The sequence below is a fragment of the Galleria mellonella genome, unplaced genomic scaffold (assembly GCF_026898425.1).
Source record: "Galleria mellonella isolate WM207_F2 unplaced genomic scaffold, CSIRO_AGI_GalMel_v1 utg643, whole genome shotgun sequence".
Classification (NCBI taxonomy): Eukaryota; Metazoa; Arthropoda; class Insecta; order Lepidoptera; family Pyralidae; genus Galleria; species Galleria mellonella.
This window is the reverse complement of record NW_026442135.1, coordinates 1,652,361-1,673,343: the sequence shown is the minus strand read 5'-3', so window position 1 is coordinate 1,673,343 and position 20,983 is coordinate 1,652,361. Positions and strand designations below refer to the sequence as shown.

Below are 20,983 nucleotides of genomic sequence, written 5' to 3'. Positions count from 1 at the left end.
CCAATGCAACATGCGCATTTTGTACCTACCTACATTTTAAAAATAAAAAAAAAATCAATATCGTTTCTAAATCTATATATATAAGAAAAAAACAAATATTATATATTTAAAGTTTAAAAAAAGTCCTTTATCTCTAGAAAGTTCCATTATCACCGAACAAAATGAATCGAATTTTAATAAAATAAAATTAGGTTACCACTACCTATCTACCCGTGCGAAGCCGGGGCTGGTGACTAGTTTAAAAATAAAAATAGAATCCATTTCATCATCGTTCAATGAAATTAGGGTTATTTAGATATATGTTTGAACGATAACGTAGTAGTTGCTAGGTGATGTTGCATAAATGACCTCTCCATTTCCCAGCAGGAAGCAGCACTTCATTAAGAACTTGTTTATCTCCATGCCGATAACAAACAGATGATACTCGAAAGGTCGCATGGAACATAACAAAATATTATGTTTACGTCAACCGTAAGGGGCTGCCTGTACTGGGAATTGATATTATAATTTGATTCGTTAATAGATGTGAATGGAATAGCCGTGTGATAGAGGCATAAAATAGGCCACCCGTTCCTTTTCCGTGGGTGTCGTAATAGCCTACTAAAGAAGGGCGGGCGATGGACACCAGCGTTCCTCTTTAAACATCTCTAAAGCCTGACTGCGATTGCCAATCCGCCTGCCAAGCATGGCAACTACTGGCAAAACCTCTCAAGGGAGAGACTTACATTAGTGGACAGTTAAAAGCTGATATGATGATTGTGAATGGAATGGTAGCCCCGCCTGCCCTAACAATATACGCTGGCGGGACACCAGTGAGAGATGATAGTTGAGAAAGAAAACATAGCTATGCAGTCATATACTATTAGAGTGTCGTATAAACTCGAAGAAAAGAGAAGAATTCTTACGCCACTTTAAATAAATTCAATGTTGGTCTTATTCAATCTATATTAACTTATGAACTTAAATCGGAAATTTTTTAACATCTCTGTAAATTATTGATGCCCATTAATTCCTCTCTTTCTGCGTCTAGGGAAAGTAGATGTGTGTAGGACACATTTTATGGGCAACTCCTTCTCGTATCGAGCTGTCCAGTTATGGAACTAACTCCCTACCCACATACAAGAGAGTCCCTCTATTACGTCTTTCAAGAAAAGGTTGAAATCACATTTTCTTTCCCTTGAGTAATATTTTTTTTTTTTTCTAATTGAACTGTCAAATCTTAAAATCATTAAACTAAATTTCTAATGTAAGTAGTATATTCTATTATTTTAACATTTATTATATAAGTAGGTAGGTATTATATGTATTTATAGTGTATATATTTTACGTAATATTTTATTATATATTTTAATATTTTATTTAACTGTATATTTGTTTATGTATTAATAGTTGTAGCACTTCAGCTGCCCGTTAACGAAATGCTTTCTTACTGTACTGGGTTGACTGGAAGAGATCTCTGTCAGAGATAAGTCCACCCTTGCTCACAACATGTATAAATAGATTATTTTATATGTAACTTACAAGTGTAATAAAGAATATATATATAAAACTTGATTTGACAAATCAGTTCAGGGTACGATAGGGCTGATATACCTGAGGAAGGTAAAAGCCCTTAATAATAATAAAAAAAAATTACTTAGCGGCTGAAACACAAGTGAAACATGATACTGTACTATTTACTTGACATTACTATTTAATTACTAATCACAACTGGTTCTAATCAATGATACGTATGTACGTAGTATTTACTTATTAGTATAGAGTTACTAGATTAGATAGTGTATTTGTAGAATAAATATATAATTCTGTAATCAGGGCTTGATTACTGAAATAGTAACGTTACTATAAGAAAATTATCAACATTATTTATGCGTAGATAGATGTTGTTTTTATATTTCCAATATCACTGATTATTATTTGTACTTATTTACAATTAGGTTATATTATACTTAATAATGTTTTTGCTGCGTATATCTACACTTATAATAAATCTGTAGAGAGTTCCATTCTGTACATGAAATATATTTCCAAAATAACTATCAGGGGGTGATTAGTGATCGATACTGATGCCAAAAATGCAATCAGTAAAATTTTTTCTGTCTGTCTGTATGTTCGTTATACAAACAAAAACTACTCGACGTATTTTAATGAAACTTGGTACAATTATTCTTCGTACTCCTGGTCAGGTGATAGTATACTTTTCATCACGCTATGATCAATAGGAGCAGAGCAATGAAGAGAAATGTGTCTGTTACATTAAAACCACTGAACCGTGAAGGATATAGGCTACTTATTTTACAAAAAACGACGGAAACGCGGACGAAGTCGCGGTGAACAGCTAGTTATAGTATATGTTTACAAATATGTATCTACTTACTTCTGTTAAATTTTGTTACATTATTTCTTCATTGCAATTTTGGTAATTAGAAAGTATAATATAATCATACATACACAAAAGAAAGTAGTAGTTATTATTATTTATTTTTTATTATTATTATTTAAAAAAACGATCATGTGTGAGATGGACTCGCACACCAAGGTTTCCGTACAAATCATGATAAAAAAAAAAACTTTTTGTAATGTAACGGTTAACGTAAAATTTACGGTTTTAGCCCGCGGAGTTGAAGCTGAGGCAATGGGGTACGCCCCGAGGCCCCTACCTCGCCCGCCTTACCAAGGCCTGATTAATTAATCGATGTTTCCCTTTACTCATGCTGTACGACATTGCTTTTTGCTAAATTTCATAGTTCTAAGTCAACGAGAAGTACCCAATAAATGTGAATTCCCTTGCAAATGTCAAAATATACGTACGTATCATATGATTGATATCACTTGATATTTTGATTTTCTCACATCTTTAAATACTGCAAGCTCTTGAGTATTTCCACCACTTTCTCGAGAAAAAGGGTCTTGATAGAGGGACAAAGTAATCCTATAAGTTCCATTTTCCCTTTTAAGGCACAGAACCTTAAAAAATTAATCGAATTTAAAACCTTTTCCTTTTAGAAGTGGATGTCAAATCTTATTCGGTTCAATACAAATAGAATGTCACATCTATATTACTACGCAAATATAAAGTGTGACTCGGTTTATCTACGAAGTTGAGAAGGGTTTACGATAATTTTTACGACATTTTATGAACGCTTGCACGCCGTAACGCTGGCTGCCACGAACAGTACCTACTACTTGTAACTATTATAGTATTTACCTACATGCGAGACATTGTTCTAGGAATTGTGACCGTATGAAGCTAGATTTTGTTTGACTATGACTACTTATAACGAAAACAATTGGATTTGTTCCATTAAATAAGATTACCTGGAAGAGATCGCTCTTAGCGATAAGATCGCCCATTGTTTTCTCAATGTGATTATTTCTTGTAATTGTTTATATTTATAATAAGTTTACTATTGTAATCTTTTGGAGGAAACAATAAAGAGTATCTATCTATCTATCTATCTATTTGATATTTTGATTTAAAAACTAAACAACTAGACCGATTTTGATAAAATTTGTATAGGACCAATCTGTGTGTATCCATTCATTCATTCTCCCCATCAATTCGGATTAAAAAAGAATTTTCCAAATCGATTTATAACTGAGACAGTTATTAGATATTTGTTACCTCATAACTGCATCAGATCATAAAAAAAATCAACCAAATTAAGAACTTTCTATTTTCTAAAGTCGGTTGAAAGTATTATAAGAATTATATATTATAGTTTTACTAACGCGTCATATAATAATTTGTTGTACATAAGTTATTATATAAAGTTATGTTTCCATTGTTTCAGCTCAAAAGACGATGAGATTGATGGTAATTGCATAGTGCGCGCACGCGGCCTCCCCTGGCAGTCTTCTGATCAGGACATTGCCAAATTCTTCAGAGGTCTCAATGTCGCTAAGTAAGTTAATACTTATTTTTTTTTTAATATTATTATATTTCAAAATCTATCCATACTTATACATAAATGCGGAAGAATTTGTTTATTTGTTTGTTGTTGAAACTCCTGTCTTCTTTGCATTTGTTAATTTATTTCTTAAAGAAGACTATTTAATGTAACGATACGACCGTTGTCGATGTCGCGGGATCAGATATTCGAAACAGTATACTCTGTTATGTTCTAAGTTGTATAAAAAAAAATTATCATCAATTAATATATATATATATATATGACTTATTTTATCTTTTTTCTCATTTACTCAGGGGTGGAGTAGCTCTATGCCTCTCGCCTCAAGGTAGACGCAACGGCGAGGCATTAGTTCGGTTCATATCCCAAGAGCACAGGGACATGGCTCTCAAACGACACAAGCACCACATCGGACCCAGGTACATTGAGGTAAGTACGTCATCTATGTATTTTTTAATTTACTTTGAGATTACGTATTATATGTGCAGCATGAAGATGTATGAATAAAAAGCTAATTCTTATATCATTTTATGGAAATATTAGCAAAAAATTGGAAAAACCTTTGCTTTCCTTTCATATTAAGTATCTTAAATTGTGAAAAAAAAATCATTGTATGCAAAAGTAATTCAGAATGGGTTAAACGTGAAGCAGGTATTTGCTTAACTACACGTGTGTACTTACCTACCTACCCTTCTACTTTTTTCCCTACCTTCTATTATAAATCGTAGGAAAAATACTTTAATCATTAATATCAGCCACAATTCTTTCATGCCTACCTATCAGCTGTTTATTTTGAGGACATTTCACCAGGAAAAACAAGGTAAAAGGGTTTGATATTTTACATATTGCACCATTTTCACAAAACTGAAGTAGATCGTGAAACCAATAAATATTCTTACAGTAAAATTATTTGGCAAGAAGTAAACGACAGAATATCGTTATCAGTGACTATTGAAAGAAAGCTTACGACTATCACAGACATATCTTAGATTTTTAACAAGTAGAGGTGGATCCATCTAGCAATAGCAGTCAATAGTCGAAGTATAGCAAATAAAGACGGATGGAGATGATGCGAGCATATCCTCAGTCCTTTCTTCCTCTAACTTTTGTTTAAAATGTAAACTTATTTTAGTAGATTCGAAAACAATTTTATACTTGGTTTTTTAACTCAAAACTAAGTACGTATATGTACCTATGGTCTAAATCTTGCGTTGTAAATTTTGTCTATCTATGTTACTTAGTTACATAATAAACAACTATTTGTATTTAAAAAACCAACAGAGTTTCGTGCCTCCAATCAAACTGTTTATAATTACTTTTCTCCATCGAAAGGTTGCCTAGAAGAGATCGTTCTTAGCGATTAGGCCGCGTATTTTTTTCTTAATGTAATATTTTCTTGTAATAGTTTGCATTTATAATAAGTTTACTTTTATAATCCCATCAAGGAAACATTAAAGAGTATCTATTCATCTATTTGGTTACCAATGCATTGTTCTCTTACACTAAAAAAAACATGTGTTGATAAAACCCTATGGTAAAAACAGACAAGTGCCAGAGAAGCGCCAAGCCCTGACAATGTTTCTTATTATTAAAGCGTTACTTATGAAACTGATAAATCTGCAAGTATCCAAAAGAACTGACTCAAACACACTTTCATTTTTCAACAATTCACACTTTACTGAAACTTCCCTGTTATCTGTGCAGGTGTACCGGGCCAGTGGTGAGGATTTCTTATCTGTGGCGGGTGGCGCCACCTGCGAGGCAGCAGCTTTCTTAACGCGGGGTGCGCAGGTCATAGTACGCATGCGTGGCCTGCCGTATGATGCTACACCACAACAAGTTGTAAGTATACTTATCTATACTTTTTACACAACTGCGCAGAAAAAAAGTATAATGTTTTCAGGGTTCATGTATATATAATATATGCGAGTTTCTTTATTCCAACACTATCGACATGCCCCGGCTTTGCACAGATTTTTTAACAAAATATAGCCTACCATTCTATAAAATTATAAACCAGAGGGAGACTTTGTACAAAAGTCGTTTCCTTGGGTACCTCTGTCCCAGTCGTGTTTCTACCGTGAAGCAGTTGTGTTTGCATGGCTGTATTTTGGTTTAAAGGGTGGGATATGGCAGTGAATTTACAGAGTACAGAGGAATAACACCTGAGTCCTCAGAAATGACAACGCATGGGGGGTATCATGGGCGAAACATTATACTCTATTATGTCTATGGTACTGCTCATGTCTATAGACGAAGGTTAGGTACCACTTTCCGTCAAGTGAACCGTCACCTTGTTTGCTGTGTAATGTTGTAGTTGTAAAGATGTATTTATAGATCCCATAAATGTTTTATCAAATTAGGTACAGTAGTCAAGTTTTTAAATTAAAATAACTGGTTTCGCCACTTTTGAAGTCGCTTTTTTTGTGAAATACAGTCTTAATTATTTTATGCATGTAATACTAAACCAATAAAATTTCCAGCTGGAATTCTTCTCAACTGGCGACGACCCAGTTCAAGTGCTGGACGGCGCGGACGGGGTTCTTTTTGTGCGGAGGTCGGATGGCCGAGCGACGGGGGACGCCTTTGTGCTGTTCGCAAAGGAAGATGACGCACCAAAAGCCCTCTCCAGGCACCGGAAACTTATCGGCTCCAGATATATAGAGCTGTTTCGATCTACCACAGCAGAAGTTCAGCAGGTAAACTGTTTATGACTTATACTTCTTTCTCAAACGATAGTTTTAGCGGGAATTCATATGCCATTACCATAGACAAAAATATCATTTTTAATATTGAATCCCGTTACCATAGATAAAACAATAATGTTTCTTTCTATGCCATTACCGAAAAATATCCTTCGGTATGATTAGCTATTGGAGTTTTTATGATTTTTATACCACTGTTTATCATTTCAATTATAAAATAAAAGTTTAAGGCTAAAGTTTACGTCTTTTGAGATGAATATCTTTGTGTTTGTAAATTAAATTCTGATTTACGACGATAGTTTTTGAGAAAATTTTTTTGATTTTTTAATATTTGTATAGGATATGTTAATAATTCCTTAAAGAGCTAATAATAACGTTAACGTCATTATTAATAATTAAAATTATACAAACAGTTATTTTTAAACAGCTAAATATTTAACCATTAGAAGTAACAATAACAAATCTTAATTCCAGCCAATTATTTTTCTACAAACGAGACGTCATAAAAATACGCATGCGCGTAAACAGCTTTAATAAATTAATAATAAACTGTGGACATATTATTATTTGTTTCAATTACATCATATCGGTTTATGTTGAACTCTATTTTTTTCTTTATAATTAAAAGCGTTATCGGTTAAACGCGCCGTTTATCTAAACAACAATCTTATGTATTATCTAAACATAATCATATGTAGTAATATTTATATATATATATATATATATATATATATATATATATATATATATATATATATATATATATATTATTATTAAACACACTACCAAGACAGTATAAATAACGGTTTACACATCATATAGTGTTACTAGTCGATCATAGACATGAATACCCCCCCTTAAGGCGGGGAGGAGTTGCCAGTAGTTGCTACGCTTGACAAGCAGGCTGATAACCGCAGTTTGACATTTGGTAATGTTTTAAGAGGGACGCTGCTGCCCATCCCTCGACCATTACGTTCCAATTGTCGCCTCTTACGACACCTACGAAAAAGGAAGGGGTAGTTCTATGTCAATAATCTACTCTTTTTTTAATGCTACTTAGAATGGCCAACAAACTAATGGCCTACCTCATGTAAAATGGTAACCGTCGCCTTTAGACATGAACGGTACCATGGGCATAACAGAGTATACTGTTTCGCACATGATACCCTCCATGCGTTGCTATTCCTGAGGACTCAGGTGTTATTCCTCTGTACCCTGTAAATTCACTGCCATATCCCACTCTTCAAACCGAAACACAGCCATGCAAACAAAACTGCTTCACGGTAGAATCACAGATGAGACAGAGATGCCCAAGCAAACGATTTATGTACAAAGTTTTAATATACGATTCTCAGTTTAATTTTATATCCAAACTTTAGACCACCTTTCGGTAAGAGCGTAAAAAGGTTAAATTATTAATAAACGGTATTACATTATCTTAATGCTTCCGAACCTTTGTACATCTGTGATATTTTTGCGATTAGGTGACTGTGGTTGGTGATATACATATACATATACATATATAAATATAGATAATTAATTGCATGTTGACTCGACTTGCACTTTAGACATTTTAACCTTTGTATATTGAATCTATAATCGAAAACATTCGTCGATCACATGTTTTGAATGTAAATCTCAGGGAATTGTTGGAAGTTTTGCTTCGAGAAAATACCCTTATATTATTTATTTATTTATTATTATTATTTCTCACCACAAACAATTTAGGACTTAATATCTATAACTTGCAAAACATTTATATATTCTATCGTACATTCATATTTTTTTTTTACCAGAAGTAGATTTTGTAGAAAAATCTTTTAATTTTTATTTAAGCCATAAGCCTTCCCCATAAGGGGAGTTTTGCCAGTTGTTGCCGCGCTTGGCAGGCGGGTTGGCAACTGCAATTAGGCTTTTAGAGATGTTTTAAGAGGGACGCTGCTGCCCATCCCTCGTCGTCCCTTAGTCGACTCTTACGACACCCACGGGAAAGGAAGGGATGGTCTATTCCATACCGGGACCACACGGCGACTTATTATTCTCGTTTATTTTAATGTATATGTATGTATATATTTAAATGTTGAATTTCAACAAACAATACAGACAATTCTAAGCTGACAAACTCACTTTCACATTTATCAACCGATTTCAAAAAGGAGAATCTCAATTTAATTTAATTGTATTATTTTTTTATGTTTGTTACCTCATAACTCCGTTTAGTTATGCACCGATTTGAGATTTTTTTATATGATAGTATATACTTACAGATTGGTCCCATAGAAATGTTATCAAAATCGATTAAGTACTTTAATTTTTAGACCAAAACAACTGGTTTTATTACAATTGAAGGCGGTTCTTTTGTGAAAATTCTTTTATGACAGTTCTTTTGTAAGTCTTTTTACAATATTAGTAAAGTATTACAAATGTCTTTTATGTCCTCAGCGCGCCCTTGAGATTAAGTCGTGCGTTAGTTTGCATCACTAGCACCACATGCACCTCGTTTACTGCAATCCGTTACGGTTGTGCAATGGAGAATTTCAACTAGTTATGTTTCCATAAAACCCTTTGTACCATACGTACGCATTAATATGTAGCCTTAATTACTATTGGATACATTAAGTAGAGTTAACATTACGTTTTACATTAGTATTGTTGGTGGAAAACTACTGGGTTCATTGCATTACTATACTGCAGTCCATGGTGCTGTTCATGTCTGTTGCCGATGGTCACCATTTTGCATCAGAAGTGCCTTCAGCTTGTTAACCTAGAATGGAAATATCATAAAAAAGACCCTGAAGTAAACATAACTTCATTTACAGGTCCTGAACAGATCACTAGAGACTCGATCCAGTACGGCGAGCACGCCAACAGCGGCACCAGCTCCCTCGGAAGGCCTACTACCCGTGTTGGTGCCGCAACACGTGATCACATCCGGCACAGCCAAGGACTGTGTCCGCTTACGGGGCTTACCATACGAAGCGCAGGTATACATTTATTACTTCTATAATCAATTACATATAAAATTAAGCAATTTTGTTACATCGACTGCTGAACACAAACCACTTTACCAGTAGTTGCAACACTAAGCAGACGAGTTGGTAACCCCAGTTAAGCTTTTGGTAGTGTTTTAGAAGACGCTGCTGCCCATCCCTCGACTATTAAATTCCTTTAGTCCCATCTTACAAGTCCCATGGGAAAGGAGTAATCTTTTCTATGTCGAAACCATACGGCCATTTCCGTTATGCATTTATCAATGAAACCCCCCACCGCCATCTACCGAGTCTATTTTTTATTCATTGGTATATAAATTGTCCTATTTCTAAAGTCAGAGCAAACAATACACATTATAATATTCATTTAAATCGGTTGAGCGGTTTCGGAGATTAACTAGAACCAATATCGCGATTACATCTAATGAAAAGTCCAAAACATTTTCCAGACGTCGTCGAAAAATCTTTTATTTAAAACTTTTCTTTATTTAGTTAAAGTCTTGTAAGTGAAATTTTAATAAAATGAAAGCGTATGGAAGCCCCCAGGATAAGAGACTCAGAGTGCGAGCAACCCCTTCCGCCCCCCGTTAATCCACCGCTGAAAAAAAACAAATATCTATCAGTAAAATTGAATATTTTTTTCCAAAGGAACATAGAGCAATAAGCGATAGAAAATTTCGAACTTTCACACTAACACGGCGCGTTCAGCTGTTGAGTTAGTATCCTCAAAAGTAGTAATTAGTAGACTCGGAATCTATTCTAATTCTGGATCTATTGTTAAAAAAAATGTAAATTAAAGTTTCAGATTATAAGCAAATATACTAAATCGACAGTATCATTTATACATTGTTGCAGGTCGAGCACATACTGACATTCTTGGATGAATTTGCCAAAAACATAGTGGTCCAAGGTGTACATATGGTTTACAATGCTCAAGTAAGTGACATCTTTACGGATTTGGATTAAAACCTACATTTATTCATCGTAAAATCATATACGAGTATATGTATATATACTTATTACATTATATCTCAGATATCTAGTACAGGTTTAAACAGTACAAGACCTAAGACTTCTTGACCAAAGAACTCCTCAATTTTAAATACAAATGTACCTATTTTATATTGTACTCTTTATAAGTAATAAATATCATATTATTATTTATTATTATATATTTCCTTATTCACGCAATAAAACAGGGTCACCCTAGCGGCGAAGCGTTCATACAAATGGACAGCGAAGCGAGCGCGTTCTTGTGCGCGCAGCAAAAGCATCATCGGTACATGACATTTGGGAAAAAGCAACGGTACATCGAAGTAAGTAAAATCATATAAGATTTTTTTTTTGGCTTTTCAATTGGACTGTGCTTTTGTTTTATTGGGCCAATGGTTTATCAAAGGAACGCATTGATTTATTTTGTTTTTATGTGTCTCTCCTACCCTTGATATAATTGACAACTAGACATGTCAGTAAGAGACTTTATCATTTTCTAATGAAATGAATTTATGTATTTAAAAATAGTACATTACTGCAGCGGCTAGCAACTGAGGCATTGATGGACGAACGTGCAAATGTGGGCCGAGGCGGGGCCGAGGCACACATACGTGAGTCTATCAATGCCTAGTTGTGGCCAAGGCTTGTATAGTACTTTTCTCAAACAATGCGCGGAAATCAAAAACACAATTTTACTTTTTAAATTCAATGACGAATAACGAACAATAATAATTTTTCACGCGCCATAATGTTCCTTTGTTTTCTTTTTCAATAAACAGCTTTCTATTTGCAAGCCAGTTCGAAATTTAAATAAAACCTTGTATTAGTTACCTCCTTAGTAGCCATGTTTCGAAGTAAAAAGTCATTCCATTTTTAAATTACAGAACAGATATGAGTTTACATAGTAATTTATCTGGCCGCAAAACACGACAGATATGGATTTTCATACAACTTTTGCCGGCCGCTGCCCGCATGTATCTGGCCAGTACAGTAATTTTGATTTATCTCGAAGAAGATTGTCGAAATAATGCTCACATTTCCAAGCATGTTTGACAAAAATATATATTTCCGTGCAGGTGTTCCAGTGCTCCGGCGACGACATGAACCTGGTGCTGACCGGCGGCGTGACGCCGGCCACCTCGCCGAAAGTGCTCTCACCCGGTACGTTGGTCCCCCCCCCGGCCGCCGCCGCGCCCGCGCCGCGCCTGCTCGCGCAGCACATCGCGCACCAGAGCCTCATCGCGCGCCAGCACGAGAACCTCCTGCTCGCCTCCCTGCGCTCCCCCATGGTGCCCCTGCTGCCCACCTACACGGCCGTCCGCTCCCCCGCCCCCGCCGGGCCCGCCTACCCCATCCCTCAGTTCCTCCCCGCTCAGCAGACGATCTTGCCTACTAAGAGAACCTACGACCGCGCCTTCACCCCCACGGAGGCGACGCCGGCCAAACGACCTTACACGCTCCCCCCGCAGATGGCGCCCGCCCTGTCCCTCCCTGTTCTGTCCTACGGCACGTCCCCGCCGATATTCTCGTACGCTAATACGAACTCTATGCTTTCGACGTACGGTAGTGGTCTGCCCGCGGCTATACCCACCGCTCTGCCAGCAGGGTACGGCTCTTTGTCTACAGCGCTCCCGGCCTCTATGAGCGCGTCGTTCCCCACCGCTACGCTGCCAATGTTCCCTACTTACCCGTACTACCCCGGTGTTTAAATATACGGTAAAAATGTCCCACAATTTCATATCGCTTGGACAGTCTAACTTTGACATGGTGTACACGTCAAGGTTAACAACGGCGCCGGTGTTACTTATGTAAAGCTAAATAACATATATAATTAAAAGACTTGCGAATAACACAACTACGATGCGGTAGTTAAATTGAACAGGGTATGAAATGTGACAACAGGCTCAAATAGTTTTTGAAACTACCACCGTGTGCCTTCCCTATGTTTTCGTTGTTTTAACTTTATTGTCATGAATTTATTATTCTATAACGGCAGCTAATAACAGCAGCTCGATATTTTTAGATATACTTGTGTACTTACATGAAATCAGAGTGTTTTTTTTTTGTTGATTTTGTACTGACTTTAAATACTGTTGCACTATGAATTAGTACTATTAGTTTGTAGTTTAAAATGAGAAAGGTTGTTTATCCATTGACAATATATTTAGGTAATTAGTTTTTAATGTTGTTTGTGGTAATATATCTATTGCGAGATACTTTTTATTGTTGTGATTTTTAACTGTAGACATTCCATTAGCTAAAAGACATAAATCGTCAAGGCTGAGTGATAGTCTAAAAAAATATATACCTTCTAAATAAGTACTTGAAGTACTTATGCGAATAATCGAGTACTTAATACTATATCGAGTACAATGCACCTTTTGCGGTCAATATACAGTTTTTTTTTTAGATCATATTATTATATTTTAAGTTTTTTTTTTTGCGAAACGTTGTTACGTTTTTTTTTTACAAGTCGATTTTGGAATTGCTATTTTAGCTTCGGTACCTAAATCGCGTTCGAAATATGGCATCTATCCTCTCCTGCTTCCTGATACCCTATAGCCAAACCTCTCATCTCTATATTGTTCACATTTTAACAAATTTAAAGCATTATATCCACCTAGCTTAACGTCATTGTTCAAAACCTCACACCACATAGTATAGTTATATCGGTATTAAAATTCAATAAAATATATTGAACACATTTCTTAACAAGTTTCAAGTGTCCTCTATGCGCTATGTTACAGTATCAATTTTTATACTTATATTAAAAACATAGAATATATCATTATATTATATAGTATATATGCTAATGATGCACCCAGTGATAGTAAAATCTTGCACAATACATGTATATGTATTATGTATAATACATGCAGAACATATATTATGTATTTATATACATTATCATATCTTTTTTCTTATATACAAACATTTCTACTAAAATACTGGTTGGAAACAATATGTTTAGCAATATATATGTTATTAAAAATTTGAAATTAGAATAAACTTCAAATTTGAATCATCTTTATTTAAATAGATTTGTTTACAAACACTTAAAAAGTGCTCGTCATTTTTTTATGAATGTAGGTTTCAAAAAGTTGTATTATGTTAACGAAGGAGATCAATGTATAATAAAATAATCATATATTGATAATGTAATTAAGCGCTAAAGAAAATAAATTTGCTTAACAAAAAAAATAATATAAAATATTGCCTAAAAATTGATAAGCTTATGGAAATGTGTTCAAAGTATGGTGTTTTGTACCTATAATGGATCTATTTAGAAATCCCTATAAAGTTAACGTAATTGTTTATGGTGTTGCCATTGTCTCGGTATTCACAAACATAGGTATGGGGCTTCAGTCACAAAACACGGTGTAATGACTAATCTTTGTTCTGTCATATCTAAATATATTTACGTTTTGCCTCTTTGACAATAAAGCTGAAATACATTCACTGTCCCTTACCATTTTGACAGCTAACAGTGGCGTCTATTAGCAAATAAATATTTACTTTATCGTAATACTAACAATCCGGCTCGACTTCACGCGGGCATATAGAATTTTCGAAAATAATATCTAACCTGTTTCACTCGCTAATAATGTAGATTTATATATATATATATATATATATATATATATATATATATATATATATATATATATATATATATATATATATATATATATATTTTATACAACTTAGAATGGCAAACAAGGTGACGGCTCACCTGATGGAAAGTGGTAACCGTCGTCTATAGACCTGAGCCGTACCATGGATATAACAGAGTATACTGTTTCGCCCATGATACCCCCCATGCGTTGCCATTCCTGAAGACTCAGGTGTTATTCCTCTGTACCCTGTAAATTCACGCCATGTCCCACCCTTCAAACCGAAACACAGCCATGCGAACACAACTGCTTCACGGTTGAAACACGAATGGGACAGAGGTACCCAAGCAATCAACTTTTGTACAAAGTCTCCCTCTGGAATAAAAATGAAAAGAATGTTTAAAATCAGGTCAATAAACAGTTACCATAACCTATGTCATGTGTCCCCGGCATAGAATGATCCACCCTTTCCTTTCCCATGGGTGTCGTAAGAGGCCACTAAGGGAAGGTCCCTATTAAAACGTCTCTAAAAGCCTAACTACGGTTGCCAACCCGTCTGCCAAGCATTGCTTTGGCAAAACTTCATTTATATATATATATATATATATATATATATATATATATATATATATATATATATATATATATATATATATATATATATATATATATATATATATATGAACGCTTGCATGCATACCAGGGGCATTACGCACAAAAAGGAAATATTTTTACTCCATTTTCGAAGAAGCTTATGCTGTAGTCTCTTAACTCATAACCTAAATGTTCATGGAAAGAAACATCTCTAAAACCGCGCTGTTTTCACATAATTCGAAATTTACTTTTGACGTCTATCTGTGCTCATATCTTTACACTGTTACCTATAATTTAATACGGCAAGGGACAAAGTCTACACTGTCAAAGTTGCAATCGTTTACCTTAGTTACGATGCAATAATGTGTTTATCAATAATAATTAAAAAAAAACCAAGTGTTGTAATAATTTGGTGTATCCGAACTGGTTGTGTTATGGAAAATGTGCATGGGCGTGATTGAACAACGGGAATTCGGTAAGTGTGGCACTTTATGTTAAAACGGTTATCACATAACGTAAACCAACTATGGGTTTAGCATGGACCGCTTAAATTTATTGGAAAGGTTTGCATGGCTCGTCGAAATGAACCGGGGTGTATTACAACAATGAATTTGCTTGTATTTTGTCGTTTTCCAGAGCACACTTCGTCCGGATACATAACGTACAGCGATACTATGTTACTGTCTCATATAATTTGTATCTACACGATTAGCTTATGGTGTTATGGTTCTCATAGTCGATTTTGTATTGAATTCTAATTGCTTTGATGTAATTATACTTTTAAACTACTTAATATTATATATTATACACTCTATAGGTTTTTACAATGCAGAACAACTGATACTTTATGTTTTTTGGATAACCTATTCAGGGGTCTCTGTATGGTCATCTTTGTCGTCGTAAAGTGAACTTTTATACCATAACAGCAATGACGGTCAGGGGTGATCTGGTATCCTCCAGTCATTAACACGCATTTGTACTTACACAAGCTTCTCTTCTACTGCCCTTTGATACTTTCTCTATGCTTTCAATATTTCGTCTTTTATTACTTTAAATGAATAAATTTTTATTCCAATGATATTTAGTGCATGTTGTATTTTATAAAACACCATGTATTCGCAATTAATTAATGTGCTTTGTATACCTAATAAATATATTGATGTTGTGATGATGTTTATACAGGGTGTCAGAATGTCCGGGAATTTTCGTAATCGACGGCATACTACTGCAATTTTAAATTTCGAATACATATTAAAACGTCGATGATTAGTTATAATTAACTTTATTTTTAAACTGCATAAACATAGATATAATAAAAAATGTACACCATTGATACCAACCCTGCAGTCACGTGACAGATTTAGAGCCCTTGTGGAGAGTCCGTGTCCCTTGGGGAATGTTGTGCAATTCAAAAGTTATGTTTAACTTTTTTATTTTCCAAGGTTATCTCTAAGTTTAACTTGTTTTTAGAGTACGCCATCAAAATCAGTACCATTGCCACTGTAAAAATGTTGCACTAAATTTCATTGAAATATTTGCGTATTGACTGGGGGACACGTGGTGTGAGGGCGTCGTGACGTTTATGAGAGCCCCACAACAGTAAAGGTCTGTAATTGTGGACTCTTCTCAGCTAAAATGCGAGGTTTTATATTTAAAATTTCGTTAATTCAACATATAGCAAAATTGCTATACTTATGTGCAACATTTTTTATAACATGATGTTAAATGGTACTAAACCGTAAAGTATATTGCAAATTCCAAATCGAAAATTTTAACTATATAACAAATGTATAAGTATAATACTAGTCCTAAAAAATGTATACAAAATTGAATAATGTTTACACGGAATCAGTCCAAAATTACATACCTTTATTTAGAATGGGCGTTTACGAATTTAATAAAGAACTTTTATAAAATCTAATGAAATGAGTAGCACTAAGTTATCTCGGAAGTCGGTTTACGAAGCTTCTGTCTCACCTTGTTAGTTCGATAATGAGTTTCTTTTTATAATTATATTAGTTGGCTAATTATAGTTTACTGCGTACTTTAAATAAAATGATAATTTACGTGTTAGATCATATTTATTGCGAGTTTCTTTGGTATGTGGTTGCTTTGGCGGTGGAAGAAGGCGGGAATTTAAGACTTTAATTCTCTCATTTCTTGAAACATATAATTCATACATTCATATTAACATTCGTTTTAGACTATAATTATGAAATGTATTTATTTTTAAAGTTTCTTGTTATAATTCAAGGTTATAACAATAAACTTTAAAAGTAAGCAAATATATTTATTTAATTACAGAATTAATAATTAAGCGTGTATACTTTTAAATAGTTGATTACTCAATAAAATATAAATATACTATAATCTTCTACCGCCATTGAAGGTTGGTTGTGCTATTTATATTCTGAACAAGGCTTCATTACGTAGAAGACGACTTGTGAAGGAGATTACTAACTACGTAAGCTTCCTTATCAAATGCTCATGTTAGGATGTGTTTGTGTTACTAACACTATTGAGGTGAGTGGCCGAATATTCTGTGTTATCAAAGTGAACTTCATTAATTATCAATTCATATTAATATATTCATATATATATATCATATTATTCTATTGGGCAGTTTAAGAGTTGCTAATTTTTTCTATATATTTAACAAAATCTATAGTTGAATTATGATCAAATGTCACTAGTGAATGCGATAGTTTTGAAAGATATATTTTTATGAATTTCCTAGTAGTTTTACAATCTTGCATAAATGGTGGTGTAAATTATTATATTATGTAACAAATATCTATCCTTGTGCACCGCTAACAAACAAACTTGTACATCGACTCTTACTTTTTTTTATACAACTTCGAATGGCAAACAAGCTGACGGTCCACCTGATGGAAAGTGATAACCGTCGCCTATAGACATGAGCAGTACCGTGGACATAACAGAGTATACTGTTTCGTCCATGATACCCCCCATGCGTCATTCCTGAGGACTCAGGTGTTATTCCTCTGTACCCTGTAAATTCACGCCAACTTATGCAATAGTTTATTTATTTTACTATTAATTTAAATATCAGTGTATCTCGTATATTACGCTAAACACGTTTACATATAAATGTAGTCATATACAGGGTAAACTTATTAAAGAATCTTGCAACGAATTCAAACATTCTGAAACTCTACCTCTGATGCCTAGGTACTCCTTAATTTGATATTTAACTTATGAATATAAACATAAATCAAAGGCTAGTTCATTCAAAGCTTAATAAATTACGTATTATCGGTTCGATATTTCAAAAATAAGGAATAATCGTTTCGACATGGTGTCGATTATTGTCGCGTCGAATTAAGGATTGTGGATTTCAGTATCTCTACTGTAAAGCTGACATAGTCTTGTTTCCTTCACAAGCTCACGGAAAACAATAGCACAATCACTCCCTCTATCCCGCCTCCTAACATAGCTTCATTAACTACACTTATGTCATTTGTTCAAACTTCTGAAACAGGGTCTTCAGTTCTGAAAGTTTAAAAAACAAGTACATATATCTAAGCACAATAATGCTTCATTTAATCCATGAATAATGGTAGACACAGGCTAAGATTTCCTAAAACTCTACCTCGGTACGCGAAGTAGAATGTTCTTATTCCATTCATAAACCGTTTTAATTTCATGAGTTTACAGTCATGTTGAGTTAAATTTATTAAATTTTGGTGTAACATAATGTAATGTAAATATTTTTCAATGTGTACGCAACAATAATACTTATTAACATGAATAAGAATTAAATATGTTTTGAAACTTTAAAGTTACCTCAAAATTAGAAATTACTCAACATGGCATTATATTCTCAAATAAAAATTATATCCTACAATATTATTTATTATACGCTTCGAAAATATGCATGGAATCTACAGGTGATAGAATTAAAACTATAAACATGTAAAATGGGGTGAATTTCAGCTTAGTGTGTTGTAGAAATCCTTTATGTGCTTATTTTAGAGAAAGGAACCGTGGGTAAGGTCTAAACGCCCTTTAGAGGCTGGGTGGATGTTAGTGGTACACCAAGTATTCATCATTTTGGCATAACCAGATGGCGTAAGTATCTACTTCATTTGTTGTGGGTCACGTGATATATAAAGCTCTTTCTTACTCTTTATTATCGCATTTATTTAATTGCAACCTCAGTTTCGTTTAACCAATTAATAATAATGATATTACAAATATGAGCAAAATTTTCTCATAATTGTTATTACAGGGACAACATTTTCGTTACTAATTAGGACACATTTTCACAAATAAATAATTATAACTAAATTAACGCGCACAAACAAATTGAAAGAATTACATTAAGATAATAATATTATTTTAACTAAGAATTTGAGGTTGCAATAATGGTGCTAAAAGTACGAGGGATACTAGGCAAGCATAAGTTTGGTAAAGTCCGCAGACTAGCTTGGTGGTTGGCGGCATCGGCGACGTGTGTAACAAACAAATCAGAGTATTGGTGTAAGTTGCGCACTGCTTTGGTGGACTGTTAATGCGTTGAGACCCTGGTGAGTGTTCATCTTGTTTTTAATTACATAACTACATTTGTTCGTCCATGTGCCGTATGACGTCACACTGGCATGAAAATGTTTAGCTGAAGTAATTTAAGACTTTTTTTTTAATATATATTAATATATGTATACTGGTAATTTTCAACTAAATAACGTAATTGTCTTTTTCTATTATTATATTGTGGCTGTTATAATTCTATTTCAATCACTGCACTGATGATTTTGATATATATATATATATATATATATATATATATATATATATTATAGATATATTCTTGATGTATCTAGTTTCAACTCTCGGCCGAGGACACACTATATAATTTCGAGTGTACAACTATAATTTTTCATCCTTCTAATATTATCTACTAATTATTTTATTGTTTATTACTATTACTTTATTATTTACTTTTTTTATGATTTAAGTTCTAGCAAATAGCATTTTAATTACTTACCACTATCAGAAATATTACCAGTACGCGTATAAAGAAAAAAATACAATACGATAAATCAGCTAAACATTTTACTATTCACTTCCAAAATACATTACGAATACACTGTATAACTATAGGGTCTCTAAAAATATGTAACATTAGACACATAGCGGGTGATTAAACTTATAAATGGTATTTATAAAAACTGGTATTCATATAAATGTATTTATATATTGGAAAGCATTTAGGGCTGTGCCAATTATTTGCACATCCTTTACATAACGTAAATCGTACTGTGACTAACAAAATCGCATGACATATAATTTTGTTCAACAGAACAAAGTTCCACAATTCACAGTATTATATCTATCATCATAAATTATCTATTGGGAAAATATATACTCTAATTCTTCATACTACATTATTAGGTACAAAAAATTACAGGATTAATGATAAAATTAAATCATAATTATTAATATAACATTTAAAAAACTATATATCTATTGTCTATTTGCTTTAAAAAGTTTCATCCTTTTAAGTAAAATAAAAAATTACAAAATAGTTTAAGAAACAATACATTTAACTTACCTAGTCATATTTTAATAACGAGTTCGATAAAAAAAAAATGTTACAAAATTAATATGGGACTAACAAGGGAGTAAACCCTGCCGATTTACTTTCTTGTTGTATCCTATCATTATTATTATTATTTATAATAAATTATACAGTTTTCAAAAATTTTATAAGAAAACACTCATTTTAATGAAATGCTTATTTATAATATTAATATTTAATTCTAATTCAAAACGGTAATCCAAATAGAACATTGTGCTTATTACATGATTTATTCTCAAAATTGAATCTCAATATAGCATTATAAAACCACCACTTGGTGTATCCATAAAATAAAACTAATAAAACTATTCATGACAGGTCCTCTGACATATTATTACCCGCCAATGGGGCCGGCGCTCCCGCCACCGCCGCTTGTGTACTGGGGGTACCCGACGCCGCCCGTGTCCCCAGCGCATTATTATCACCAGCCCCATCATCCCCAGACCATGGTAAGTATTGGTAAGGTCGTAATGAACTTTATATTTTAAAAATCATTCATATATTGATGGTAATAGGGTTACCATGCGTCAGGATTTTGTTAGGACATGTCTATTTTAATACTGTCTTTGTAAGC

General features: G+C 33.7%; 1 protein-coding gene across 2 annotated transcripts in view; it reads left to right on the top strand.

Moving 5' to 3' along the window:
- Positions 1-20,983, top strand: part of LOC113511167 (RNA-binding protein fusilli) — a 141,748-nt gene that overhangs the window by 115,447 nt on the left and 5,318 nt on the right. Inside the window, exons 7-15 of one of the 2 annotated variants that reach the window (XM_052900348.1) lie at positions 3,795-3,905; positions 4,208-4,340; positions 5,616-5,753; positions 6,395-6,610; positions 9,436-9,600; positions 10,462-10,542; positions 10,806-10,922; positions 11,676-11,760; positions 20,728-20,858. In XM_052900348.1, the coding sequence (XP_052756308.1) occupies positions 3,795-3,905; positions 4,208-4,340; positions 5,616-5,753; positions 6,395-6,610; positions 9,436-9,600; positions 10,462-10,542; positions 10,806-10,922; positions 11,676-11,760; positions 20,728-20,858 (1,177 nt within the window). Of the gene's footprint in view, positions 1-3,794; positions 3,906-4,207; positions 4,341-5,615; positions 5,754-6,394; positions 6,611-9,435; positions 9,601-10,461; positions 10,543-10,805; positions 10,923-11,675; positions 14,230-20,727; positions 20,859-20,983 lie in introns of those variants that run through there. The other variant, XM_052900347.1, reaches the window with a different exon arrangement.